This window comes from Protopterus annectens, chromosome 3.part0 (genome assembly GCF_019279795.1).
Source record: "Protopterus annectens isolate FY-2018-M chromosome 3.part0, PAN1.0, whole genome shotgun sequence".
In the NCBI taxonomy this organism is placed as follows: domain Eukaryota; kingdom Metazoa; phylum Chordata; order Ceratodontiformes; family Protopteridae; genus Protopterus; species Protopterus annectens.
This window is the reverse complement of record NC_056731.1, coordinates 165,261,473-165,289,460: the sequence shown is the minus strand read 5'-3', so window position 1 is coordinate 165,289,460 and position 27,988 is coordinate 165,261,473. Positions and strand designations below refer to the sequence as shown.

Genomic DNA, 27,988 nt, shown 5'->3' with positions numbered 1-27,988 from the left:
TAAACAAGCAGCTTCCTGGCTACTGCACCAGGACACCAGACCCCAGGGCATTAGCAACAGATGCCTTCTCAATAACCTGGAAGGGGAAATTCCTTTATGCATTCCCCCTTTCCCATTGATACAAAGGGTCCTGCTGAAAATTCAGCAAGACTCTCCCAAAATCTTGCTGGTTACTTCCTACTGGCCAAGACAGCACTGGTTCCCTCTTCACCTGTTCAAGGGCAATCACCATAAGTTACCCCTTCAGTGGACCTGCTCACCCTGAACAAGGGGACTCTGATACACCCCCCGTTTGGCAATCCTTGCACCTCACCATGTGGCTGATAGGATTCTGATCCCCTTCAGACACCTATTTAATGAGGACGTGCTCACTATCCTGTAGGAGGCCAGGAAACCCAACACACAGAAATCCTATCTCTAAATGGAAAAGGTTTTCTGTTTGGTGTTGCAAAAGACAGTTGGACCCGCTGGAAAGCGATATGCTTCTCATCCTGTCATACCTGTGAACTCGTGCAAATTAGTAATCTCTGAAAGCACACCTGTGTCTCTCTGCCTGCCTCCCCCTGGATTCACCTCTTGCACCTAGACTCTCTTCCAAACTTTTCCTCAAAGGTATATTACACTAGACACCCATGAAACCATATCCCCCTCCCTGAGACCTAAATTGTGTTTTAGGAAAAACTCACTCTAGCCCCTTTTGAGCCAGCAGACTAGACCACCTTAAAATTTTGCACATAGAAAACTCGCTTACTGCTAGCTCTGACATCCGCCAAAAAGGTTTCAGAATTGCAAGCTCTTATGGCTACACCACCTTTCCTTATGTTCCCCTTGGACAGGGTGACCCTCGGGACTTAACCCCTCGTTTGTCCCCAAAGTAGTGAATGGCCTATCTTTGAACCAGCCCATCCACCTGCCCAACTTCTTCCCTAACCCACAGGGGGGGGGGGGGGTAGTGAGAGTGAGCTACATTCCCTAGACATCCACGGACAACTTGGGTTTATCTTTATAAAATCAAGCCCTTTAGGAAATCAGACCAGCTGTTAGTCTGCTTCCACCCCAGAGCCTTGGGGAAAGCTGTGAGCAAACGCACAGTTTCGCCCTGGGTCTCCTGGGTAATTTCTTTCTGGTACCTGCACCATGCTAAGACCTTGCAGGACAATGTCAAGACCCACTCCAAACAATGGCGTCTTCTGGAGCCTTCTTTAGAGGGGTAGACACCAACTCCATACTTGAGGCAACCACTTGGTCCTCATTTCACACCTTTACCAAACACTTAACTGGACCTTATCTCCAGAACTATTCTACCTAATTCCTGGAAACTTCATCTAGGCCATCTCCTTATTCTAAGTGAGCTTTTGCATTCACCCACAAGTAGAACACTGCAACATTGGAATAGAAGGATATAGGAAAGTTGTGTAAAATCTTATCATAACCATAGATGTCCTTAACTTCCATATTGCAGTATTCTTTCCCACCTTCCTCACTTGTATGATTGCACTTATTGTCCTGGGTGATATTGGACAGGCTTTTCCCGTAGTAGACTACCCCCAACTATGTTTGAGGGCTAGTGTGTGCAGACGTCAGTTTTATGGCCCAAGTTGCTACAGCCACGTCAGATGTTTGCACCAAGAAGGACTGAAATCTTTGGAAACCTGTCCGGACAAACTGGAGAGGAAGAAGGCTAAACCCACAAGTAGAATACTGCAACATTGAATAGGACATCTGTGGTTATGGTAAGATTTTACATAACTTTCCTTTATGGCACAAATGTAAATTCTCACTTTTGCCCAAATGTTAAAACATAATTTAGGAGGTACTTCCAGATACAGAACTTTATTTTCTTCTGCTGTCCTGCAGGGGTTGATTTCATGTGGTCCAGACTCCAACCAACCTCCTAACTCTTATCTCTAGGAACCTTACCAAGTGGTGAACTATAAAGAATGAAGTGTAGTTGGGTATTTGCCAAAATTGTAGATATTAGTTTGTCTTAACTGTTGCAGCTTTATTTCCGTCGTCTTCCATTCTGTCCTTCCCCCCACTTCCCAGTTAGGGCTCCCGTCATATAAGTTTTGCAGTCTGCAGATACATCTGGCAGATTTTGCTCCAGGTTTCACAGGGAAATAGTGTTACTACAGGTAATGGCTAGAAAGATCTTACTGGACAGGAACTCTTTATGGTAGTAATGTCTAAAGGGAGGGCATCTGCCTAATCAAACATGTATATTTATGATATGTACCAAACAGTTTTTATGCTTTTTTACATTTAATGTAAAAATTCCATCTCCTTGGCTGCATTGTTAATTGTTCAGGAGAAGGTACTGTTCCACTGTTAAGAGTTACATAAATTCGTACTCTGTACAGTGTATGCTATTTGCAGTTAAAGTAATGTATGAAAGCATTGTAATTTTATACATTTAAGCAGCTTGACTTGAAATGTTTTTCATTTCTAGGTTGTTAGAGAGCGAAGTAATGACATGGCAGCACAGCTGCGCAGAATGGAAGAAAGGTGTAAGTAATTTTATTCCGGAGACTTTACATGTGGTGGTGGGGGGGTTTACATGTAATATTTTGAAATGGTTTGTTTTGTGAGGGTGTTCATTGGATGTGGTATACTGTAGCTGGACAATTTCAGTCACAGGTGTTTTAAGTACAACAACTGTGCTGTTTCATTTCAGCATTCTTGTAAGTTTATTGATGTCAGACTGAATCTATTGAACATGTTTCACAAGAATGACAGAGTTCATTAAAGCATGTTTATGCTGCCTTTCTGGAAAAACTATCTCTCAACACTTTAATGCAAGTAGGCCTTGATGCACAGCTTTTCCAGCTGCAGGTTGCAGCACTGGTGACTTGTAATAGCTCTGCCTAACAGTGACTAGTGATGTCTGTAATAGTATTGTTTAAAGAGCACATGAAGTCTATAGCTGTGCTGCATGACGGGCTTTGTAGTCTTTTAAGTATCTGGTGTTTTATTACTGCTTTTTGTGATACTTTCAGATAAGTAATTCAAATTTTAAGGATCTGTTTTGCAGTTCTAGTATTTTAACAAGGGGTAATTGTTGGACTTCAAAGCTTTTGTTGATATACCCACAGTAAAGCTTGATTTCTTCCATTAATCCAGGCCATCAGAGCAGGAGCAGCTTTTCTTTTCCAAAGTGTTTTTTTTCTTTTGCTACAAGACGCAGCAGGTTTGAAGTTTTGTCAGTTCCTTCGTGTAACTTAATGAGACTATGCACCAAGTTTAGAGTTTTTTGCTAGAACGGACACGTTTGAATAAGTTTTATACTGACTTGATGTTCGTGTTTCACTGTTGCAGTCATTGCACTTGGGTTATCCTGCTGGCAGGCTACCTGCAGTCGGCCTGAATTCCAAAGTCCTAGTCCGGCATCTGTTGCTGTTACCTGTTCCTTGACGTCAGTGCGCCAGGGGTATAAAAGATGCAGCAGATGCCATTTTCTCCAGTCTTTCTTGCCGCGTGGTGCCTGAAGCAAAAGCAGTTAGCAAGTGCTGGTCGGCCGACTCCTGAGATTTTCAAAAACTAATTTCAGATCCGAAGTCTTCAATAAAGCTAAGTACCCTGTTGGGGAAACTTTTTTTTCTTGCTCCAGACCGATGTCAAAAAAAGTTAATTGTATTTCTTGTTTCAAGCAAATACCTCCTAAGGATTTTCATTCTTACTGTAGTCCTTGCCTAGGCCCTGACCACGACGTTGCTAGCTGTCGGTTTTGTGCTAGTTTTAACCAACATACTATTAAGCGTCTGTACGAATTTGCTTTTCATTACTTTGGCTGCAGGTTTAATTATTTAATGCCATCGGAACAGCCGATGACCGGAGTTTATAAAAAACACAAGTAAAAGGACAGGCATCTGAGGTCCAAAACCGATGAGGCCTCCGCTAGGCCAGTCGCCGGTTCTCAGTGAGGCGCTTTCGCAGACCCTGACGCCCGCTACCTCAGAGCTACAGGCCGCTGCCGACTCGCACGTGGAGACAGCTAGGCCACTGGATACTCAAGGTATTGGACACTTGGAAACTATTCCCTCAGGTGCGTCCGGAGCCGCTGAGCAGGCATCTGCTTCTGAGGGTGTTTTCAGACCTACACAGTTATGTTAAGCCAACTTCAGCTTCCAAGGCAAAGACTAAAACAGTTTAAAGACAAACGGGTACAGCATTCTCTTGGATAGACTTCCATGCCTAAGAAACAGATGTTTAAAATGGCCAAAGACCTAATTACTTTGATTAGGGGTTCCCATCCCCCTCCTAAGAGGCCTAGGCAAGACAGAATATAATTCCTCTGATCAGGTTTCCATTTCCTCTGACTAGTCTTCAGAACAGGGATACTCTCTGCCTCCCTATGAGGATTCTGATGCTGAAGAATCTATTCCTTCAGCTTCTCCTCCTGAGGATTATTTTTTTGGGGAAACCCTGCATACCATGAGGGAGCATTTCCACTGGTAGAGCCAAGATTACTCAAAGAAAAAGCTGAGATACTTTCTTCTACTACCCCAGCATAGACCTCTTGCTATTCCACCTGTTCTAGACATTGTAGATGTATTCTGAGAGTCCAGCCTGTCTCCTGACTCTTTGCCTCTTGCATCTGTTAAGACAGACTGATACTACAGGGTTCCAGACTCTCATAATTTTTTTTATAAAAACCCTGCTGCGGACCCAGAAACAATATCTCAGGGTCCCAAAGGCGTCAATGCCTCTACTGCTAAAAACCCTGATGTAATGGGATCCTATCTCGCCTACATTCATAACTGATGAGTTCAGAGCCGATCCGTCGGCTCCGACTCTGCCACTGTACATTAGAACGAAGTCTCTCATTGGCTGGGCTACCCCTTATCCCATAATGCAGCACGCCTGCTTCCCCAGATCTCGTTTGCCGCTTTTCAAGCCGGACGTGGTCTCGACTTGGCTGGAGCTAAGTGTTTTTTTTCTTGACCTTTTGGTCTTTTTTGACTAGGGTTTCTGTCAGAATTTAAACAAACAGCTGTTTTAACAGCTTTGTGTGCGTTTGTGGTCAGTTTGGTGAAAAATTTAAATTCATTTCTTTTTGCGCTACTAGTGGACTGGGCAAGGCCCGTTTAAGTTAGAGGGCCTTTGCCCTTTTTTGTATGCTTATTGTTTCTTGTGGTGTGATTGCAATAGTTTTCAGGCTTAAGCCCGTTTGAGTTAGAAGGCTTTTGCCCACGTAGTTCCTTTCTCTGTGTATTTCCCTGTTGTGTCGGCCTAAGCCCGTTTAAGTTAGAGGGCTTTAGCCCATACCTTAGTTACTGATTTTTTTCTTGCTGTCAGTTACCTGTTTTTCTTCTAAAAAAATGTCTAAGGAGTAAAAGTCAGGTTTCAAAAAGTGTGCAAAATGTAATTATAAAATGTGTATTACGGACAGCCATGCTGTCTGCGTGTACTGTTTAGGGCCTAAACATTTACAGGATACTTGCAGTGTGTCACGCTTTTTCCTCCAGGGTTCTCCAGGAGAGAAAAAACAAATTGATACTTAAGGGTCTGATTAAGCCTTCTTTTGAAGAAGCTTTGGCTTCATCTCCAGTTTCTAAAAAGAGATAGTCTGCTCCGACCAGTCCGTCGGGCCCGACATCCAAGAAGCATAGATAGTCTGCTCCGGCCAGTCCGTCGGACCCGACAGCTAAGAAACAAGGGTCGACTTCCTCCTCTGCTCCAATGGCTTCGGAGCCGATGGCTGAAGGGTCTACCTCTGTGCTTCCCTCGGCTCCATTGGTGTTGGAGCCACAGGTTAGTGCATCGAGAGGCCAATCACCTACTTCGGCTCCCTTGGTCTCTGAGCCGTTGGAGGTGTGCAGCTCAGACTCTTCCCCCTCGGCTCCGGAGCCTCCTTCTTGCAAACGGTCCCGGTAGTACTGGAACCCTTTCGAAGCCGATCCCCTGCTTTATCAAAGCCGAAGCAGAAGTCTTCTCGGACCCAATCTGTTTCCTCCAAATCCTCTAGGCTGTCGGATTTGGATAGGGTTATCCAGAGGCTGTTCCAGTCCCCAGCTTTTACAAAAATGATCTCTGCTCCAGCTCACGCGGCTTCGGAGCAGACTACACATCCCATGCATTTTATTCCTCCTCCGACCCCCTTGGAGCCGTTGGAGTCAGTGCAGGTAGAACGGAGCGGAATCGTCCAGTCGGAGCAGGGACCCCCTCGGAGTTTCTCTGCTCCGACCTTCATTCCTACCCTGTCCTCTGTGTCAGAGTTTGGTACCGGGTCTTCCTCGGCGGGGGCAGAGGGCAACACTGTGGAGCTCGCCTCCTCGATGCCCAGTCTTTCCCTCGGAGCATCGGCCGCAGGTATTCCCGGTACCGCCGTGTTCTCTCAGCAAGTGCCCTCTGCAGAGTCTGGAGGTCCTGCTTTTGAGGCCATGAGGAGTGCGCTGGCCATGACCTTGCCGGTTCAGCAGGTTTCTACCTCACCGTCCCAAGTTTTGGGTACTGGTGCCTCTGGAGACCTTCTTTTCCACGACAGTGGGGCCCCAGGGCCTGAGGATACCCCCTTGGGGGGTTCCCTTCTTCCAGGGGGTCCTTCTGAATCTGCTTCGGATGAACCCCCAAGGAAGAAACTAAGAGGAAGCACGTTGATTTCCAAGATGAATCAGTCACTTCAGATACTGACCTCGATGATGCGGAGGGGTCCCCTAAATCGTCCTCGGATGACGTCTCCTTCTCGGATATCCTTGAGATCTTGAGACAGAGGCGATTGGCAATCCAAAGCCCCTACCGCTGAGGAGTCAGTTTTCCTCAAGGCTTTCGGGGCCCAGCCCTCCTCCTCCTGGGTGTCTCCACCCTTCGAGTTATTGGATCTAATCTCTCGGAGGGTGTGGGAACATCCTGATACGGCGGAACCGGTGCCTGCCAGGCCCAATAAGTTTCTTTCAGCCCCTCCCCAGAAGGAATTCCTCACTAAGGGTGTTGCAGTTGATGCTATGGTGGTGGCATCTGCCACTCAGCAGGACGTGGCAGAGGTTTCAATGTCCATTCATCCTCCTAATAAGGATTCTAGGAGCATGGATAGGTACGGGAAGCGTACCCTTTCTTCAGCGACCTTTACTCTGCGGTCGCTGAACTACCTCTGTCATTTTGCAAGGCTGCAAAGGGACCTCCTCAAGGAGTTAGAGTCCCTTGCAGGTAATCTTCCTGAGGCGTTAGCACAGACTGTAGGCGCCCAGATGACTACCCTATCTTCTATTGTCAACTTGTCCATGAGGCTCATTTCCTATGCAGCCGAGGGGGCGAGTAGAGCAGCGGGCACAGGAGTGGCTCTTAGGAGACAAGCCTGGTTACGCTTGTGTCCACTCGCGGAGGCCTTTCAGTCTTCTTTTGCCGACGCCCCCTTTGATGGGTCTTTGTTTGGACCCAAGGTGAAGGACACACTTAATCTGTGCGAGCAGGAGGGCAAGACCTTGACTGCCGTTGGGGCCCGTTTTTCCGCTCCCTCTAGACCTTATCCCAAGGCCCAGAGAGGAGGGAAAATGTGGTTCAGGAAATCCCAAAAGTTCTTCTCTACTCCACCGAGTGATTCCCCCCTCCAGAGGCGGGGGGGGGGGATTCAGGAAGACGCCGCCCTAGAGGTGGCAGAGGCCCCCGTAACTCTGGAGACCGCGATTCCTTTCGTGGTTCCTCCTATCCCCAACATCCCTAGGATGTTGCCCGGCTGTGCTTCTCCGGAGCCGGTCGGGGGTCGTTTTGCGAAACACCCACAGGCTTGGGAATCGATAAGCAAGGATCAGTGGGTGCTTCGCATTGTAACCGGAGGCTACCTCATCCCCTTTTTCAAGCCCCCTCCTCCTACAAGGAGAATCCCGGACGTGCCACCCAGTCAACGGGATCTGGCAGCCATAGAAGTTTCAAAGCTGCTAAGCAAAGCGGTCATCCAGCCCGCCCCCGCCGACCAGATCGGATCAGGAACTTACTCAAAATTATTTTTGGTGCCAAAAAAGACAGGGGACGCAAGGCCCATTTTGGACCTAAGCTCCTTAAATCGTTTTGTGAAGTCCAAGTTCCGGATGGTCACCCTTCAGTCCATTCTCCCGTTATTGGAGAAGGATGTCTGGATGTGCTCCATAGACCTCAAGGACACTTACTATCACATTTTGATACGTCAAGAGTCCAGGAGTCATTTACGCTTCCGCCTAGGAACCAGTCATTTCCAGTTTCGTGCACTGCCCTTTGGTTTCACCACAGCCCCCAGGGTGTTTACCAAATGTCTGGCAGTGGTGACAGCTCACTTGAGAAGTCTAGGATTCCAAGTGTTTCCCTATCTCGACGACTGGCTCCTCACTGCCACCTCCAAGCATCTACTGATTCGAGCGCTGAGGGCCACAGTATCCTTGGGTCTCTCGCTAGGGATCACGTTCAGTTGGAGAAAATCTGTGCTGCGGCCATCTCAGCGCATCACCTTTATAGGCGCAGAGTTAGACACAGAAAGGATGCGGGCATTTTTGCCATCAGAGAGAATTCAGGTTCTACAATCACAAGTTCTAAATTTGTTACCCAAATCTCGAGTTCCTGCCAGACAGATTCTTCAGTTATTGGGCACGATGGCTGCAACTATCCTCCTAGTACCGTTAGCCAGGCTGCACATGTGGGTGCTGCAATGGCTATTATTGGTTCAATGGTCATACCAAGAACTTCCTCTGAACCACCTAGTTCTGATTACGGACAGTTGTCGTCGGGACCTCCGTTGGTGGCTGTCTGTCCAACCTGGACCGGGGGCGTCCTTTCGCCCTTCAGCCCCCTGTTGCCACAGTGACCACGGACGCATCCCAGATAGGGTGGGGGGGGTCATTATCTGGACAGGTCGGTCCAAGGCACTTGGCAGGATTGCGAGGTGCACCTTCATATCAATATCCTGGAAATGAGAGCGGTGCTTCTGGTTTTACAGGCACTTCATCATGCTCTCCCCCAAGGTACTATTGCGATCCTATCTGACAACATGTCGGTAGTTTGGCACATAAACAAGCAGGGCGGAACCAGGTCCTACCCCCTTTGCAGGGAGGCCGTGAGAGTATGGCACTGGGCCATAGCCTCTCGACGTTTCCTAGTAGCCACGCACATTCTGGGAAAAGCCAATGTGATTGCAGACAGGCTCAGCAGGTCTCTCTTGTTGCCGCACGAGTGGTCCCTCAACAGAGTGGCTGCGCAGATCTTCGCCAAATGGGGTCTCTCTTGTTGCGACTTGTTCGCCAGCCCCAACAATGCGAAGTGCAGAGAGTTCTTCACTCTGACACCCTCTCAGGGGCAGTCTCCCAGGGATGCTCTAGCCCACAATTGGCCCCCCGGGTCTGCTTTATGCCTTCCCCCCCGATTCCCCTTCTCCCGAGGGTGATTCAGAAGGCTCTTCATGTCGGGTGCCACATGATTTTGGTCGCCCCACATTGGCCCCATCAGGTTTGGTTCCCATTCCTTCAGAAGCATGCGGTACAGGGCCCCTGGATTTGGGACCCTTTGCCGGATCTGTTGTCCAATCAGTCGGGACACTCTCATCCGTCCCTCCAGTCCTTGCAACTGGCTGCTTGGTTACTCCACTTCCATCCTTAGAGATCTTTCTCTTTCTTCGGAAGTAATGCACATCTTGTCTTCTTCCCAAAAGCCGTCTACCATTAAGCTGTATTCCAGCAAATGGAAAAGGTTTGTTTGTTGGGCCCAGCAGCGAGGCATTGATCCTCTTACGGCCCCAGTTCCACAGGTCTTGGAATTTTTAGCTTCATTGTTTCATTCAGGCTCTTCAGTCTCCACACTTAAAGTTCAACTGGCGGCTATATCTAATTTTCATGTTGCTATAGAGCCTTCTTTAATGGCTAACAGACTTTGCAAGTCCTTTCTTAAGGGAGCCTGGCTCCTCAGGCCTCTTATGGCTCATCCCGTGCCCCCTTGGGACTTGAATTTGGTTCTGGCCTCCTTAACTGCCCGTCCCTTTGAGCCGGCAGCCACTTGTGATATAAAATTCCTGTCATGGAAAACTGCCTTTCTAGTGGCAATAACTTCTGCTAAGCGTGTTTCGGAGCTTCAGGCTCTCTGTTCTCCTTTGATTTTTCACAAAGACAGTTTCCCTTAGATTGAATCCATCCTTTTTGCCTAAGGTAGCGTCCCCTTTATGCATTCAGCAATCTTTGGAGCTCCCAGTTTTCTTTCCAAATTTCTCTAATAGAGCAGAATATACCTTCCACCAGTTGGATGTTCACAGGCAACTGCGTTTTTACTTAGATAGGACCACTCAGACACTAAGATCTGACCAACTGTGTCCTTTGCGGAGAATAGGTTAGGTCTACCAGTTGCCAAAACCACCATTGCCAAATGGATTAAGGATTGCATCTCTTTCATTTATTTTCAGTCAGGCAGAGAGTTGCCTTTCCCATTCAAAGCTCATTCTACCAGGGCTATGGCCACCTCTGTAGCCTTTCACTCCAAAGTCTCAATAGATGATATTTGTGCGGCTGCTACTTGGTCTTCTCCGCACACCTTCATTTCTCATTACAAGGTTGATGTGGCTTCCCGAGGCAGAGCTTCATTTGGTTCTGCAGTTCTCAGGAGTGTGTTCCAGTGAGCCACCCGGGGTTTTAGGTGCTAGGGACGCTGTCCCATCAGTTATGAATGTAGGTGAGAGAGGATCCCATTACATCTTTTAGTTATGTACTTACCATAACTTTGGATGTATGGGATCCTTCTCGCCTACATTCATACATACCCACCCTCCTTCCCCCTACCTTTTGGATTTGGAGGAAATAGTGATCATGCTAAGCTCTCCTCTGGAAGGGCTCTGGTTGTTTACAGTTATTGGTATGTGTTCTGTACCTGTATGTATGTATGAAAGCGAACAAACAAGATCTGGGGAAGCAGGTGTGGTGCATTATGGGATAAGGGGTAGCCCAGCCAATGAGAGACTTCGTTCTAATGTATAGTGGCAGAGTCGGAGCCGACTGATCGGCTCCGAACCCATCAGTTATGAATGTAGGCGAAATGGATCCCATACATCCAAAGTTATAGTATAAGTACATAACTAAAAGTTCCCACTGATAGGGAGTCTAAGTCACTGGACAGATGGGGGAAAAAGTTAACACTTCTGTTACCTTTTGCTGTAAGGGCTTTAAATTGTCAGTTTCATATGCTTAAATATCAGCAATACTTAATGTCACTGCTAAAACAGAAAATGTTGACAAATTCTGAATGTTCTGAACACAAGGAAATGCAGGATTTATTGCATGCAGCTGAACAAGTGGGAAAGCATACTTTGCAATGTGGTTTTGATTCACTGGAGGCCTCTTGTAGGGCCGCTGTTACAGGTTTTGTTATTAGAAGGCATGCTTGGTTAAAGGAACATAATCTGCCTGATCATGTTAAAGCAAAATTATTGGATGTTCCATTACAGCATGATGCTTTGTTTGGTGTTAAGGCAGAAGGTGTTGAAGAAAATGGTGGATAAAGTGAAATCTATGCAGACAGTAAAGGATTTATTACAGGTACAACCTCTCAGATTTAGCAGGAACTGGCCTAAGAATTGGTCCTTTCTAGTGTCAGGCCACAGAGGCAGATACAGACGCCATAGAGGCAGACAACAACCCCAGGGCTCATACAGGCCCAAACAATAGGGTGCTACTACCTCTAAAAGCGGAGTAGACAAATCACAGCCATATAGGAAACCGTCCCAATGACTTTCCTCTGCCATTACCAAGCACTTATCTTTTAGCAGCACCCTCAGGGGAAAGCTAGCACTTTTTTCACAAAATTGGCACATGATCACCCAGGACAAATGGGTCTTAAACGGTCGTTCAGGGCTTTCAGGTTCCACTTTCACACCCGTCCAAAGACAAAAGGTATGCCAGACCTGCCACACAATCAGTGGGCAGAGGCACAAAAACAAGTTTCATCTCATGGACATGAGAGGGCTATTCAGCCAGTACCACAGCAAGAGCAGGGACAAGGATTTTACTCGAGGCTTTTCTTAGTACCCAGAAAGGACAAAGCTTGGAGACCAATTCTGGACCTGTCTATTCTATACACTTTTCTGGACTTACAAAATGTTGAGACTGCAGCAGCTTCTGCCCATGCTGGGCAAGAAGGCTTGGCTTGTAACGTTGGACTTCAGAGGCATACCTTCATGTCCCAATCAGACAGTCTTGTAGAAGATACGTCAGATTCATAGCTGGCTCAATGCACTACCAATTCTTTGCACTGCCCTTTGGCTTATCTACTGCGCCCTGGGTCTTCACAAAATGCCTGGCACCAGTAATTACTTTTTGCAGACAGAGGAATTCAAATATATCCCTACTTGGACTGCCATATTCAAGCAGAGAACAAAGACATTCTACTAAAGCATCTGGCGTTTGTAAAAAGATTACTAATTTGCCTAGGGTACACAGTAAACGAAAAGAAATCAAAACTAGTACCCTCTCGAGAGAGAATATTCCTGGGTGCAAGCTTAAATACAACTGCCCAGATGGCTTATCTCGCGCCAGACAAAGGTAACTGACTTCATTCTTCAAAAGCATGGCAACAAAGACCCACTTATCTGCAAGAGAAATTGTGCAGGCTTTGGGCTTCTTGGCATCCTGCATTCTGCTAATTCCATATGCAAGACTGCATATGAGGAAGCTACAATGGTACCTAAAGTGTTTGGACTCAACATTACCACAGCCTGGAAATATTACTCATTCCCTGCCTGCAACAGGAGTTTTGATGGTGGGCACAGGCCTGTCACCACAACAAGGGACAGCCATTCTCCTTACCCATAGCCAGGCAGACACTAACAGATGCATCAGATTATACCTGGGGGGCCCACATGGCAGGAAAATGTATTTAGGGCACATGGCCCGCAAGCCAAAAGCATCTTCATATCAATCAAAAAGAGATGCTAGCTGTACAGAATGCCCTGACAGCCTTCAAGGATTTACTCCATCCAGGACAACTGATAAAAACAGACAATACTACAGTCGTGGTACATACACAAGGAAGGAGGCGCACATTCCTACCCCTTCTGCAGACAAGCCTTGACGTTGTGGAACACAGCATTGACTTATCAAGTGAACCTGCAAGAACAATTCCTGCAAGGAAAAACAAATGCTCTGGCAGACGAACTAAGCAGAAACCTCATGGGCCCTCACGAGTGGAAACTAGATCCACAAGTCTTAAGCATGATAAGGAAATGGGGATGTCCAGACATAGATCTATTTGCATCCCCTCACAACTGCCAACTACAGAGATTCTGCACAAGGACTTATCACAAGCAAGCATGGAAAGTGGATGCTCTATCATTCAGCTGGAAACCCTTACAGTTTGCCTTTCCTCCTCTGCCTCTCCTCCCCAAGGTACTCGTAAAGGTCAGACAAGAGAAGCCAAAAATGATATTGCCCCAGACTGGCCACGCCAGCACTGGTATCCAATCCTAAAGAACTTGTCTCAAGGCCCAGCCTGGATGTTACCTCAAATTCCTCATCTACTGACCCAAAAAAAAAAAAAGATCCTGCAAAGCCAACTCGGAACACTAAATCTGGCTGCATGGCGGATATTATAACCACTCAGGACACACCTCTTTCTAAAGCAGTTATGGATGATATTTTGGAGGCCAAGAGGCCCAGCACCAGAAAATATTATGCAGAAAAATGGAAGCGATTCTGTGCTTGGAACCAGGCACAAGGAATTGACACACTTGTACCAAATATTCCTCAGATTTTACAATACCTAACTGAGATGCTGGACAAAGGCCTATCCTCCTCAATTAAGATCCACGCCTCTGCCATTTCAGCTCATTAAAATACGGACCCACCTATTTTTTCGCATCCACTGCTGAGGCAGTACCTCAGAGGGGGCCAAAAACATAAGACCTCCAAGGAGAGCACCAATACCTACATGGGACCGCAATTTTGTCTTGGAAAAGCCTACACTGCCCCCTTTTGAGCCAGCCAATACAGCCAACATAGTTTTTATGGAAAACGGCTCTGCTCCTAGCAATAACTTCAGCAAGAAGAGTCTGAGTTAAAGGCATTAATGGCTGTGGAACCTTTTATTTTCCATCCGGACAGGGTTTCTTTAAGGACAAACCCAACGTTTATGCCTAAGGTAGTGTCCAGTGTGGCTCTAAACCAAACTATTCATTTGCCTACTTTCTATCCAAACCCACAGAATAAAGGGGAGAGACTTCTGCATTCTTTGGACATACACAGCTACGCTTCTACTTCGACAAAACTAAAGCTTTCAGAAAGACTGAGCAACTTTTAGTGGCATATGCTGCAGGATCACAAGGAAAGGCTATTTCAAAGCAGACTATATCAAAATGGATGGGCCACTGCATTCGTTTCTGCTATTCACAACATGGCAAATCACTGCCTAAGGGCATTAGGCCACATTCTACCAGAGCAGCAGCCACTTCAGCAGCCTTCCTCAGAGTACTAACCAAGGATATTTTGGAGGCTGCAACTTAGACTTTAGTGCACACTTTTACAAAGCACTACCACTTACCTATTTACTCTAAATCCAGAGCAGGCTTTGCCACTGCATTTCTGTAGGGCCTTATAGCCACTCCTAATTCTATTTAGGCCCAGCCATCCAACCTCAGTTTTGGGATTCAACCCAAGTGTAATGACTGCAACAGTGAATACACTCCAACATCTACATTTATGGTAGGTACACAACTGTACTTTCTTTCAATTGTATGTTTATATTTCTGAAGACCATTGTGCCTCCAGAAATGGTAATAAGTGCCAGATTCTTTTAAACTATTACCACTTAATGGCTTGTTCAGAAGTGAGCTGCACGGTCTCCTCCTTTGAACACTGCACCGCTTAGAAACTGCTTCTCTTGGCCTAGAACTTTAAGGGCCTGTCTCTTGCACAAGACATTTATGGTTTTAGCAGGGGTTTTTCCTTCCTCCCATCTTAGAACCCTCTTCATGGTCACAACTGAAAACCTATACCATAAGGCTCATTGTTTAAGTTATAAAGATGCTGTAGTAGTCATGCCAGGGATTTTGCAAGACTGGATATCTGACTAGCATTTAGTAGCTTCCTGTCAGGCAATTTCAAAGGCAGCAAATAGTGTTAAGTTTGGCAACTTTTTTGTTTTACTGAGACTGTTAAAGGTTTCTACTCTTGACTGTTTTTTCCCCTTAATTTCCCAACTTTAGTGTGGCATGATAAAAATGCTTCTGGCAAGTAGTCTTGTGGAAGGACCAACTTCACTGAAATTTTCATGCCCAGCACTTACTCTGCTTAGAGGCAAACATGACTTTTCAATTATTAAATTGTAGGGCTAAACCCTGGAAGCTTGTATAGAGTAAAAAAAAATATGGTGCATTTGCAGGCAGTCTGCTGAAAAGTGAATAGTTGACTTGAACCATCCTGGTTGAGGAGGATGTGTTGAACACCCCAACAAGGTCCAGTCTGAGATTGTGGGATAAGAACACAAGGCTAAAGTGATCTCTCGTGGCCCACAGATATGTTCACCAGTCCTAGGTACAAGGAGTGTACCACAGTGACTTGAAAAGCCTATGGAAGGATCAGAGTCCCTTGGAGGTTGACAGTAGTTTGCTATTGCCACAGCTGAATCCAGCTTTGACACTATGGATGTTTGATCTGGTCCACTCAACCCTGACGGCATCAAGGCCGAGGCTCTTTCTAGAGTGAAAATTCAGTGTTGAGGCTTCACTGTCATCTTTGGAGTTGTCACTCTTTCTAATTTATCCAAATCTTGAGTTTCTAATACCATGACAGGAATTGACCCCATTCCTAAGTTAAAATATGATTAAAGTTCTTGAAATTAGTATTTTCAGTCTGTCAGTCAGAAGTGCTCTTCGCAGCACCTGCATTGTGCCCAGTAATGACTCATCCAATTCATGTGGGGTTACATGGATTGGTAACATATCTAAGTATGATTGTAAAATCTTTTTTATAAAACCCGTTGCTCCTACTACTATTGGAACTGTCTGGGTATCTTTCTTCCACATTGCACTTGTTTTTGCCTGCAGATCTTGTTTTTTTATCACATTGTGTCTACGTAAGACACTAGTCACTGGGTGTGGTGATTTCAATAATAAATGCTAGTTTTGTCTTGTCTTGGACTATTCTATCCAGATGTTCTTAGCGTTTCACTGTTGCAGTCATTACATTTGGGTTATCTGCTTGCAGTAGCCCTCAGTCGGCCTGATTAACATAGTCTTGGTCCTGCGTCAGTTGCTGTCCCTTCTGTGACGTCAGGTCCTCAGGGGTTTAAAACATGCAGCCGACGCCATTACATCAGTTCTTGCTGTGCGGTGCCTGAAGCAGAAGCAGTTCGCAAGTGCCGGTCGGTTGATTCCTGAAATGTTTGTTTTCGAGTTTCAGAACTGAAGTCTTCAGCTAAAGCTAAGTTCCCCGTTGGGGAAACTTTTTCTTGCTCCTTACCGAGGTCAGTAAAAGTTAATTGCATTACTTGTGGAAAGCAAATACCTCTCACGGATTTTCATCCGTACTGTATTCCTTGCCTAGGCCCTGACCCCGACTAACCTTGCTGTAGGTTTTGTGCTTTATTTAATCAGCGCACTATCAGTCGGTATATTTTCGCCTCTAAATATTTCGGTTCTCTGTTTAATTATCCAGAAATGTCTGTTAGCCATCCGACTACCGGAATTCCAGAAAAAAAACACAAGCATAGAGAGACTGGCCGCCGAGGTCGAAAACTTCTGACACTTCTAAGCCAGTTGCCAGTTCGCTGGTACTCAGTGAGGTGCTTTTGCAGCCCCCTGATACCTGCTAGTTCTGATTGGCAGGCCTCTACTGAGACCCATGTAGAGTCCGGTATGCCATGAGATGCTTCAACTGTGGAACATGTGGATGTCACTAACTTGGATGGGTCTGGAACCGCTTTGCAGGCACCGGCTTCTGAGGGTGTATTCAGGCCTATGGACTTGCATATTAAACAGACGCTTCCTTCATTTAGGCCTAAATCTCGAACCATGACTAAGAAACAGACGCTCAGGCCACATGCTTAGGCCTCTATGCCTAAAAAACAAATGAGTGGCTGATGATCTTATAACTCTAATTGGGGGAAGCCAACCCCCCCCCCCTTCTAAGAGACCTAGGACTGAAGTTTGAATCTTCTGACTAGGATTCTGATTTTTCTGATTCTTCTGATGATCTGGATTTGCCCTTATCTACTTATGATGATTCTGATGCAGAGGACTCCACTGTGCTTCCCCTCCAGAGGATTTTTCTTTTGGTGAAACCTTACATACTCTAGGGGAGCATTTCCACTGGGAAAGCCTGGATTTTTATGATTGAAAAAGAGGCTTAGGGATTTCTTACTCCTGCCTCAGCATAGGCCTTTAGCTCTTCCTCCTCTACTAGACATTGTTGATGCCTTTTTGGGATAGTTTGGCCCCTGATTATTTAACTCCTGCTCCCAGAAAACCTGACCGATATTACAGGGTTCCTGATTCACAAGTTCCTTTTTAAAAATCCTATTGTGGATCCAGAGACTTTCACAGGGACCCAAGGGGGCATTAAGGCTTCTACTCCTAAAAATCCTACTCCTCCTGATAGAGATTCTAGGGTGCGGGATCAATGGGGCAAGAAGGTTTAGACTTCTGCAACCTTGGCCATTAGGGCTTTAAACTGCCACTTTCATATGTTAAAGTATCAACATGTTGTTAGATTGCTTAAACAGAAAATGATGATTCCTGACTGCTGAAAATAAAGAATTACAGGATTTAATGCATTCTGCTGAACAAGTAGAAAACATGCTTTGCAATGTGGATTTGATTCATTAGAGGCCTCTTGCAGGGCTGCTGTTAACTGGGTCTGTCAACAGAAGGCATGCTTGGCTTAGAGCTATCTTTGCCTGATCATGTTAGAGCTAAACTCCTTAAATCAGGTCTGCCTGTTTGGCAACAAGGCTGAGGAAGTTCTTAAGGTGGAAGATGAAGCTAAATCTATACAAACTGTTTAAGATTTCATACACGTTCAGCCTCCTAGATTTACTAGGCACTGGCCCCCTAAGAACTGGTCCTTTCCATCCCGTTCCAGGTCTTCTCAAGCCAAACCCAGACACAGCAGAAACCCTAGGTTTCAGTCCCAGGGGACACACAAAACTAAGTAATGGGGTGTTTCCGCACCCAAATCTGGGAGTAGTGAGACTCCCCCATATGGAAAACTGTCTCAATGACTTGCTTTTAAAACTTTCAAGCTCTTCCCAGCTGAATGCTTTTTTAAGCGGAAAGATTGGCCTGCAGGCCAAAAACTGAACTTCTTACCCAGGACAAATGGGTTTTAAATAGTGTCCCAAGGCTACAGATTTCACTTCCACACGTTACCAGCACCAAGCAGGTGGCCAGGTCTTCACCCAAATTAGTGTGTGTGTGTGTGTGTGTGTGTGTGGTGGTGGGGGGGCTTTTCAGTCGGTACCAGAAGAGGAAAAGGGACAAGGATGTTTAGTGTTTCACTGTTGCAGTCATTACATTTGGGTAATCTGCTGGCAGGTTGCCCTCAGTTGGCCTGAATTTCAAAGTCTTGGTCCTGAGTCGGTTGCTGTCTCCTCTTCCATGACGTCAGGTCTATAAAACATGCAGACGACGTTTTCTTCCGTCTTTCTTGCCGCGCGGTGCCTGAAGCAGAAGCATTTCGCAAGTGCCAGTCGGCCGACTACTGAAATATTCGAGTTTGAGTTTCATAACCGAAACGCTAAGTACCCCGTTGGGGAAACTTGCTTTTTACCGATGTCAACAAGTTAATTGCATTACTTGTGGAAAGCAAATACCGCAAGTATTTTCATTTATACTGTATTCCTTTCCTAGGACCTGGTCACAACGTGCCTGGCTGTCAGTTTTGTACTAGATTTAAACAACGCACTATTAAGCATTGGTATATTTTTGCATCAAAGCATTTTGGAAACCGGTTTAACTACCCAGAAATGTCGGATAGTAATCAGACTACCGAAGTACATAAACGCAAAGAAAAGGGCAGAGAAAGGCAGTCTAAATCCAAAACCGATTAAGCTAAGCCAGTCGCCGGTTTGCCGGTGCTCATTGAGGTGCTTTCGCAGCCCCTGATGCCTGCTACCTTCGAGTCGCAGGCCTCTACCGACACCCATGTGGAGTATGGCATGCCGCAAGATACTCAAGGTATTGGACCGACGGATATATCTCCCTCTGGGTCCAGAGCCGCTGAGCAGGCACCAGCTTCTAAAGGTGTATTCAGACCTCAACATTTGTATATCAAACTGACGAAATCTGCGAAATCAAAGACAAAAGCAACTTCTAAAACTAAAAAAAGATGTATGAGCCATGTGCACAGGCCTCTATGCCTAAAAAAAGATGATCAAAATGGCTGAAGACCTTATTACCTTGAGTACCCATCCCCCTCCTGATGAGAGGCCTAGGTAAAACACGGATTATGAATCTTCAGAGCAGGTTTCTATTTCTTCTGATTCTTCTGATCAGGAATTATCTGTACCTCCCTATGAGGATTCTGATGCTGAGTCGTCTATTCCATCTGCATCTCCTCCTGAGGATTATTTTTTTGGAGAAACCTTGCATACTTTGAGGGAGCATTTTCACCTGGGAGAGTCAAGACTTCTCAATCTAAAAAAAAGGCTCAGGGATTTCCTTCTTCAGCACAGGCCTTTAGCCATTCCCCCTGTTTTAGACGTTGTGGATGATGTGTTTTCGGAGTCGAGCTTGACCCCGCACTCCTTACCTCCGGCTCCCAGTAAGCCTGACAGATATTACAGGGTCCCTGATTCACGTACATTTTTATTTAGAAACCCTGCTGCTGATCCTGAAACTATTTCAGTGTCCAAAGGGAGTTAAGGCCTCAACAGCAAAAAGTCCTACCCCTCGGACAGATTCAAGGGCACTGTGATGGGGGGAAAAAAGGTTTATACATCTGCAACCTTGGCAATCAAGGCCTTAAACTGTCACTTTCATATGCTTAAGTACCAACAACATGTTATGGGATTGCTGAAACAGAAAAGGTTTACAGGATGTGCAGAAAATAAAGAATTGCAGGAATTAGTGCATGCAGCTGAAAAAGTTGGAAAGCATACTTTGCAATGTGGTTTTGATTCCTTAGAGGCCTCCTGCAGGGCCGCAGTTACTGGATCTGTGATTAGGAGGCATGCCTGGTTAAAGGAACAGAATTTGCCTGATCCTGTTAAAGCAAAATTGCTAGATGCACCTTTACAGCATGATTCTCTGTTTGGTATTTAGGCAGAAGAGGTTTTAAAGATAGTGGAAGATAAAGCTAAGTCTATGCAAACTGTTAAAGACTTCTTACAAGTGCAGCCACCAAGATTCAGTAGACACTGGCCTACAAAAAACTGGTCCTTTCCTGTGTCAGACGCAGCTCAAAGGGGCAAATCCAGACGCCCTAAGTGTTCCCATGTACCAGGCGAAGGATGCATACAGGCCAAAGCAATGGGGCGCTTCCACCTCCAAATCTGGAGGAGACAAAGCCCAAACCTGCAGAAAGCAATCCCAGTGACTTCCCTCTGCCTACACCAAGCACTTATCTTTTGGCAGCACCCATAGGGGGAAAACTAGCACTTTTTGCTCAAAATTGGCAATTAATAACCCAGGACAAGTGGGTTCTAAACATCATTTCACAGGGATACAGATTTTCACACTGCCAATGGCAAATGGTTTGCCAGATCTGCCAAAAAATCAGTGGGCAGAGGCACAGAAACAGGTTGCATCCCTCATGGATATTGGGGGCCATTCAGACAGTACCAGAACAGGAAAAAGGACAAGGTTTTTTCTCAAGACTGTTCTTGGTAACCAGAAAGGACAAAGCCTGGTGGCCAATACTGGATTTATCAATTTTGAACACATACCTGGACATTCCAAAATTCAAAATGCTGACTTTGCAGCAGCTTCTGCCCATGCTGGGCAAGAATGCCTGGTTGGTGACTTTAGACCTAAAAGAGGCATACCTGCATGTCCCAATAAGACAATCGTACAGAAGATGCATCAGCTTCAAGGCTGGCTTAATGCAGTACCAGATGTTCTTCGTGTTTCACTGGTGTAGTTATTACATTTGGGTAATCCTGCTGTGGCAGGTTGCCCTCAGTCTGCCTGAATTCCAAAGTCTTGGGTCCTGTGTTGGCTGTTGCCCCTTCCCTGACATCCGGGGTATAAAAGAAGCAGCCAACGCCATTTTCTATAGTCTTTCTTGCCACGTGGTGCCCGAAGCAGAAGCAGTTCGCTGCACCTTTGGCTCATCTACTGTGCCCAGGGTCTTTACAAAGTGCCTGGCACCAGTAATTGCATTTTGCAGACAAAGTATACAAATATATCCTTATCTGGACTGTCTCATTCAAGCAGAGAACAAGGACACACTTCAAAACCTGGCATTTGTGAAAAGGCTTCTAACATGCCTAGGGTACACAAACGAAAAGTCACAACTGGTACCCTCTCAAAAGATAACATTCCTGGGTGCAAGCTTGAATACAACTACCCAGATGGCTTACCTCACGCCAGATAAACCAAGGCAACTGACTAATTACTTAAAACAGATGGCAACCAAAACCCTGTTATCTGCAAGACAAATTCTACAGGCTCTGGGCTTCATGGCATCCTGCATCCTGATTCCATATGAGACTGCATATGAGGAAACTTCAATGGTACCTAAAAAGTTTATGGAGTCAACATTCTCAGTCTGGAAGCAATGATTCCTCTCATTCCCTGCCTAGAACAGGAGATGTTATGTGATCCTATCTCGCCTACATTCTGACTGATGGGTTTGGAGCCGATCCTCGGCTCCGACTCGGCACGCTTATGCCAAAGAGCGAAGTCTCTTATTGGCTGAGCTTACTATATCCCAGGATGCACCACTACCAGTCCCCCAGATCTCGTTTGCCGCTAACAAGCAAAGACGTGGTCTCGAGCTGGCTGAGCTAAGTAGTGCTTTTTCACTTACTTTCCTGTCAGGAATTTCCTAAATCTTCAACAAAAAGCTGTTTTAACAGCTATCTCGTGTTTTTGTGTTTGAGTGAGCATTTTCTGTAAAGTTTTTGTGTAGTGAATGCGTTTTTTTCTGACTAGAGGTCCCCTTTGAGTTTAAGGGCCTTCCCCTGTCAGTCCGTTGTTGTTCAAGTCCCGTTATTTAGGGGCTTTTGGACCCCTTGGTTATTTTTGTCTATTTGTGACAGCCTTTGTTTTAAAAAAAAAAAAAAGAAAAGAAATTTTTCTGTCATTGTTAGTGTGTTTGGTTTTTGGCTAGTTACACTAAATTGGTTGCCATAATGTCACAGGCTCCTAGGCCTTCAGGATTTAAAAAGTGCACTAAGTGCAGTTTCAAGATGTCAATCACAGATGACCATTCTCTCTGTGTGTACTGTTTGGGCGCCAAACATTTGCAGGAGTCCTGTAGCGTGTGCCACGCGTTTTCCTCGGGTCCTCCAAGAGAGGAAAAATAAACTTATTTTGAAAGGCCTTATTAAACCCTCATTTGAAGAGGCTTTAGCTTCCTCTCCTTCTCCTGCAAAGAAGAAAAGGTCGTCTGCTCCGACCAGCCCGTCTGAACCGACTGCCAAAAGACATAGGCAGGCTTCTCCTTCGGCTCCACGGACTTCGGAGCCGAGGGCGGAACGGTCTGCCTCGATGCCTCCAGCCTCGACTCCTCTGGGTTCGGAGCCGACGGATGGGGCCTCGAGAGGCGGATCATCTTCATCGGCTCCACTGATCTTGGAGCCGATGAAGGTTGTCCGCTCAGACACTTCCTCCTCGGCGCCGAAGCCCTGTTCGGCACCGATGGAAATTGGTTTGGACACTCCTTCGGCGCAGATAATTGTCGATTCGGAGCCGGTCCCCTAGTCCCCTAGTCCCTTGGAGCCGTTGGAGAGGCCTACTCGGACCCATTCGGTCTCTTCCAGGTCATCAAGGATGTCAGATTCAGACATAGACAGGGTACTCCAAAGACTTTTCCAGTCCCCAGTCTTTCAGAAATTTGTTTCGGCTCCGACCCAATTGGCTTCGGAGCCGATAGCCCATTCCATTGCCATTCCTCCTCCGACCGCTTCGGCTCCGTTGGAGCAGGTGCTGATGGAGCCAGTGGAGATCCTAGGGTCGGCTCCGACCCTTACTCCAACCCCGGCCTTCGGGTCCGAGTTTAGCACACTGACTTTGGCGGACCCGGGGGTGACGTTTCGGGACCAATGCTGTCTGTTCCAAGCCTCCCTCTCGGTGCTTCGGCCGCGGGACTTCCGTCTGCTATCATGGCTTCGGAGACTGGACCCTCCCAGGATTCTGGGGGTCCGGCCTTCAGAGCTATGAGGAGTGCCTTGGCCAAGTCGTCTTCGGCCATCTCTACGGCTTTACCGGCACCTTCCCTGGGCATGGAGACTGGGTCTTTGGCAGTTCCCCTGTCTCTAGGCAGCAGAGCCCGGGCCTGAGGTTACCCCACTGGGGTTCCCTCCTCCTGAGGGTCTTTCAAGTTGTCTTCGAGGAGCCCCCAAGGAAGAGATCGTGCAAGAGGAAGCACGTGGACTCCCCCGATGAGTCTCTTGCATCGGACACTGATCTTGATGATGCGGAGGGGTCCCCAAAGTTGTCCTCGGATGATGTCTCATTTGCAGACATTCTAGAGATCCTCAAGCAACGAGGCGGCTGGAATTCCAAACCCCCCTCCGCTGATGAGTCGGTGTTCCTCAAGGCCTTGGGCTCACCCTCCGCCTCCTGGGTGTCTCCGCCTTGAGCTCCTGGATTTGGTTTGTCGGAGGGCGTGGGAACATCCAGATACTGTGGAACCAGTGCCTTCTCGCCTAACAAATTTTTGTCTGCCCCACCCGAGAAGGAGTTCTTAACAGGCGTGGCTGTAGATGCCATGGTGGTGGCATCTGCTACCCAGCAGGACGTGGCAGAGGCTTCAACGTCTGTCCATCCTCCTAATAAGGAGTCTAGGAGCATGGACGGCACGAAGCGCACCCTGACTTCAGCGGCCTTTACTCTGAGGTCCCTGAATTATTTGGCACATTTCACCAGACTACAGAGGGATCTGGTCAAGGAGCTCTCAGACTCCCTCTCAGGTAACCTACCTGAGCAGCTAGCCCAGTCGGTTAGCTCTCAGTTGGCTATCCTTATCTCGATTTCTAACTCGTCCATGAGGCTCATTTCATATGCGGCCGAAGGGGCGGGCAGAGCGGCAGGCACAGGCGTGGCTCTACGGAGACAAGCCTGGCTCAGTTTGTGTCATTTCGCGGAGGCCTTCAAGTCTTCCTTTGCCGACGCTCCCTTTGATGGGTCCTCTTTGTTTGGACCCAAGGTAAGACACTCTTACCGCTGTGAGCAGGAGGGAAAGACTTTATCTGCCGGGAACACGATATTCCACTCCTTCGGCCTTATCCCAAGGCTAAAAGAGGAGGGAAGATGTGGTTCCGTAAATCACAGAAATTCTTTCCTCAACAGCAGGAAGATTCCCCTTCCAGAGGCAGAGGACGGGGAAATTTTTCTGGGAGACGCCGTCCCAGAGGCGGCAGAGGCCCCCGCAACACTGGAGACAGAGTCCTTTCGTGGCTCTTCAGCCTCCCACACTCCATGAGGGATTGCCCGGCTGTGCTGCTCCGGAGCCAGTCGGGTGCCGTTTTGCCAAGCACCTAAAAGCCTGGGAGTCTATTACTCAGGACAGATGGGTGCTTCGGATTATTGCCGGAGGTTACACCATTCCCTTTACACGCTCACCCCCACCGTCCAAAAAAATCCCGGACCCACCACCCAGTCAAAGGGAAATTGCAGCCGTAGAAGCTTCAAAGCTGCTAGAAAAAGGAGTCATCCAACCGGTCCCCACAGACCAGATCGATCCGGAAATTACTCAAGGTTCTTTCTAGTGCCAAAAAAGACAGGGGACCCGAGACCCATTTTGGATCTCAGCAAACTAAACCAGTCCGTCATTTAGTCCAAATTCCGAATGGTCACTTTACAATCCATTCTCCCATTGTTGGAGAAAGATGTTTGGATGTGCTCCATAGATCTCAAGGATGCCTATTATCACATACCGATACATCAGGCGTCCAGGAGGTATCTGCGCTTCAGCCTGGGAGACAGTCATTTCCAATTTTGTGCACTGCCCTTTGGTCTCACCACAGCCCCCAGGGTGTTCACCAAGTGTTTGGCAGTAGTGACTGCTCACCTGAGGAGTCTCTGATTCCAAGTGTTTCCCTATCTGGACAACTGGCTCCTGACTGCCACCACCAGGCATCTACTACTAGAGAACCTACAAGCCACCATCTCCCTGGGTGTTTCCCTGGGAATTACATTCAACTGGTCAGTCTGTCTTGCTGCCTTCTCAGCGCATAAGATTCATAGGAGCAGAGATAGACTCAAAATTAATGCGGATCTTCCTTCCTACTGAAAGGATACAAACATTACAAAATCAGGTCCGAGCCCTGCTTCTAAGATCCAAAGCCCCAGCCAGGATGGTCCTGCAACTTCTAGGTTCAATGTCTGCCACGGTTCTCCTAGTTCCTCTGGCAAGGTTGCACATGAGGATTCTCCAGTGGCTATTATCGACACAATGGTCTTTTCAAGATCTCCCCCTCAATCATCACATACTGATTACAGAAACGTTCAAACGGGACCTCCGATGGTGGCTTCTGCCATCCAATCTGAATCAGGGAAGACCCTTTGTTATACCCTCCGTGGCCACCTTGACTACGGATGCCTCCCAAACGGGGTGGGGGGGGCATTGTCTGGGCAGGTCAGTTCAAGGTTCTTGGCTTCCCAACGAAACATCTCTCCATATCAATGTGTTGGAAATGAGGGCTGTACTTCTGTCCTTACAAGCCCTCCACAAGTTTCTCCCTCAAGGCATTATCGCCATCCACACAGACAACATGTCGGTAGTCTGGTATCTAAACAAACAAGGAGGGACCAGATCTTACCCCCTTTGCAGAGAGGCCATGAGGGTGTGGGAATGGGCAGTGGCTACCAAGCGCTTCCTGGTAGCGACCCACATTCCAGGCAAATCCAGGACTGTTCTCTCTCCTCACGAGTGGTCTCTGAACGAAACAGTAGCAGCTCAGATTTTCAAGATGGGGGATTCCGTGCTGCGACCTGTTTGCAACACCACAAACACAAGTGCAAAGGTTCTTTTCCTTGACCCATCAAGGGGAGACAGCTACGGATGCTCTAGTCCAACCTTGGCCAACAGGACTGCTTTATGCTTTTCCTCCGATTCCACTCCTCCCCAAAGTCATCCAGAAAGCTTCCCAATTGGGGTCCACAATGATTCTAATTGCTCATTGGCCTCGTCAGGTATGGTTCCCCTACCTACAGAAATATACTCTGGACGGTCCTTGGTTCTTGGACCTAATTCCAGACGACCTGGTTCATCAGTCGGGACAACAGCACCAGTCCCTTCACACTTTGAAATTAACAGCTTGGCTCCTCCACTTCCGACTATAGTCAGAAATCACACCTTGGACCCGGAAGTTATTCACATTTTATCTTCAGCCCACAAACCCACCACTAAGAAGTTGTATCACAGTAAGTGGAAGAGGTTTGCTATCTGGGCTCAACTCAGAGGATTAGACCCTATTACTGCCCCGATACCAGAGGTCTTGAAATTTTTGACATCCTTGTTTAATCAAGGATCTTCAGTCTCTACTATTAAAGTCCAACTAGCAGCTATATCCAAATTTCACGATTCCACAGACCCACCGTTGATGAGCAGCAGATTATGTAAAACTTTCATGAAAGGTGCTGTGCTTTTAAGACCCCCAGTTTTTCATCCTGCGCCTCCGTGGGATCTTGATTTGGTACTTCGTGCCTTAACATCTTCCCCCTTTGAACCGGCTGCTACATGTGAGTTGAAATATCTGTCTTGGAAATCTGCCTTATTAATTGCAATTACCTCTGCAAGAAGAGTTTCAGAACTTCAAGCCCTATCTATCAAACCACCGTACTTGATTTTTCACAAGGATAGAGTATCAGTTAGACCTAATCCATCTTTTGTCCCAAAAGTTTGCTCTAATCTCGGTCTCCAACAATCTTTAGAGCTACCAGTTTTCTTTCCAAAATTTTCAAACAAAGCGGAATACACCTTCCATACATTGGATGTTCACAGGCAATTGCGCTTCTATCTAGATCGGACTCAGCAAATTCAGAAAACAGATCAATTGTTTGTGTCCTTTTCAGATAATAAACTGGGTAAAACCATCACTAAAGCTACTATTGCCAAATGGATCAGAGATTGCATAACTCAAGCTTATTCCTCTTCAAATAAGCAACTTACAACATCTGTCAAAGCTCACTCTACTAGAGCTATGGCTACCTCTATTGCATTCCATTCCAAGCTCGCTATTTCTGAAATTTGTGCTGCGGCTACTTGGTCCAACCCGCACACTTTCATTTCCCACTATAAATTGGATGTGGCATCTAAAGGACGAGCATCATTTGGTTCCACGGTACTTGGGAGTGTTTTCCAGTGAGCCACCCAGGATTTAGGTGCTAGGGACACTGTCCCATCAGTCAGAATGTAGGCGAGATAGGATCACAACATCTTTTATTTATGTACTCACCATAACTTCAGATGTTTGGGATCCATCTCGCCTACATTCTTAATACCCACCCTCCTTCCCCCTGCCTTGGAGATCAGAAGAGATTGAACGGTTTGGGTTCTACTGTTTTTCATCTTGTATCATCTGTCAGTGTTACATAAGCAGTGCATGCGTGTGTGCATGTATGCGGACAAACTAGATCTGGGGGACTGGTAGTGGTGCATCCTGGGATATAGTAAGCTCAGCCAATAAGAGACTTCGCTCTTTGGCATAGCGTGAGTCGGAGCCGAGGATCGGCTCCGAACCCATCAGTCAGAATGTAGGCGAGATGGATCCCAAACATCTGAAGTTATGGTGAGTACATAACTAAAAGTTTCTGTGGTGGGCAAAAGCATGTCACCAAAACATGGGACGGGCCTTCACTCTCCCCCCTGCTAGCCAAACCTTAACACTCATCGGATTATGCCTGGGGGGCCCACATGGCAATAAGATGCATTCAGGGCATATGGACCCCAAA

At 46.8% G+C, this 27,988-nt stretch overlaps 1 protein-coding gene across 1 annotated transcript in view; it reads left to right on the top strand.

The window, feature by feature from the left end:
* The window catches only part of LOC122796295, a gene marked incomplete in the record, with an annotated part of 1,783,369 nt that overhangs the window by 858,036 nt on the left and 897,345 nt on the right, over positions 1-27,988 (top strand). The window contains 1 exon segment of the mRNA XM_044064662.1: positions 2,450-2,507. Coding sequence (XP_043920597.1) covers positions 2,450-2,507 — 58 coding nt within the window.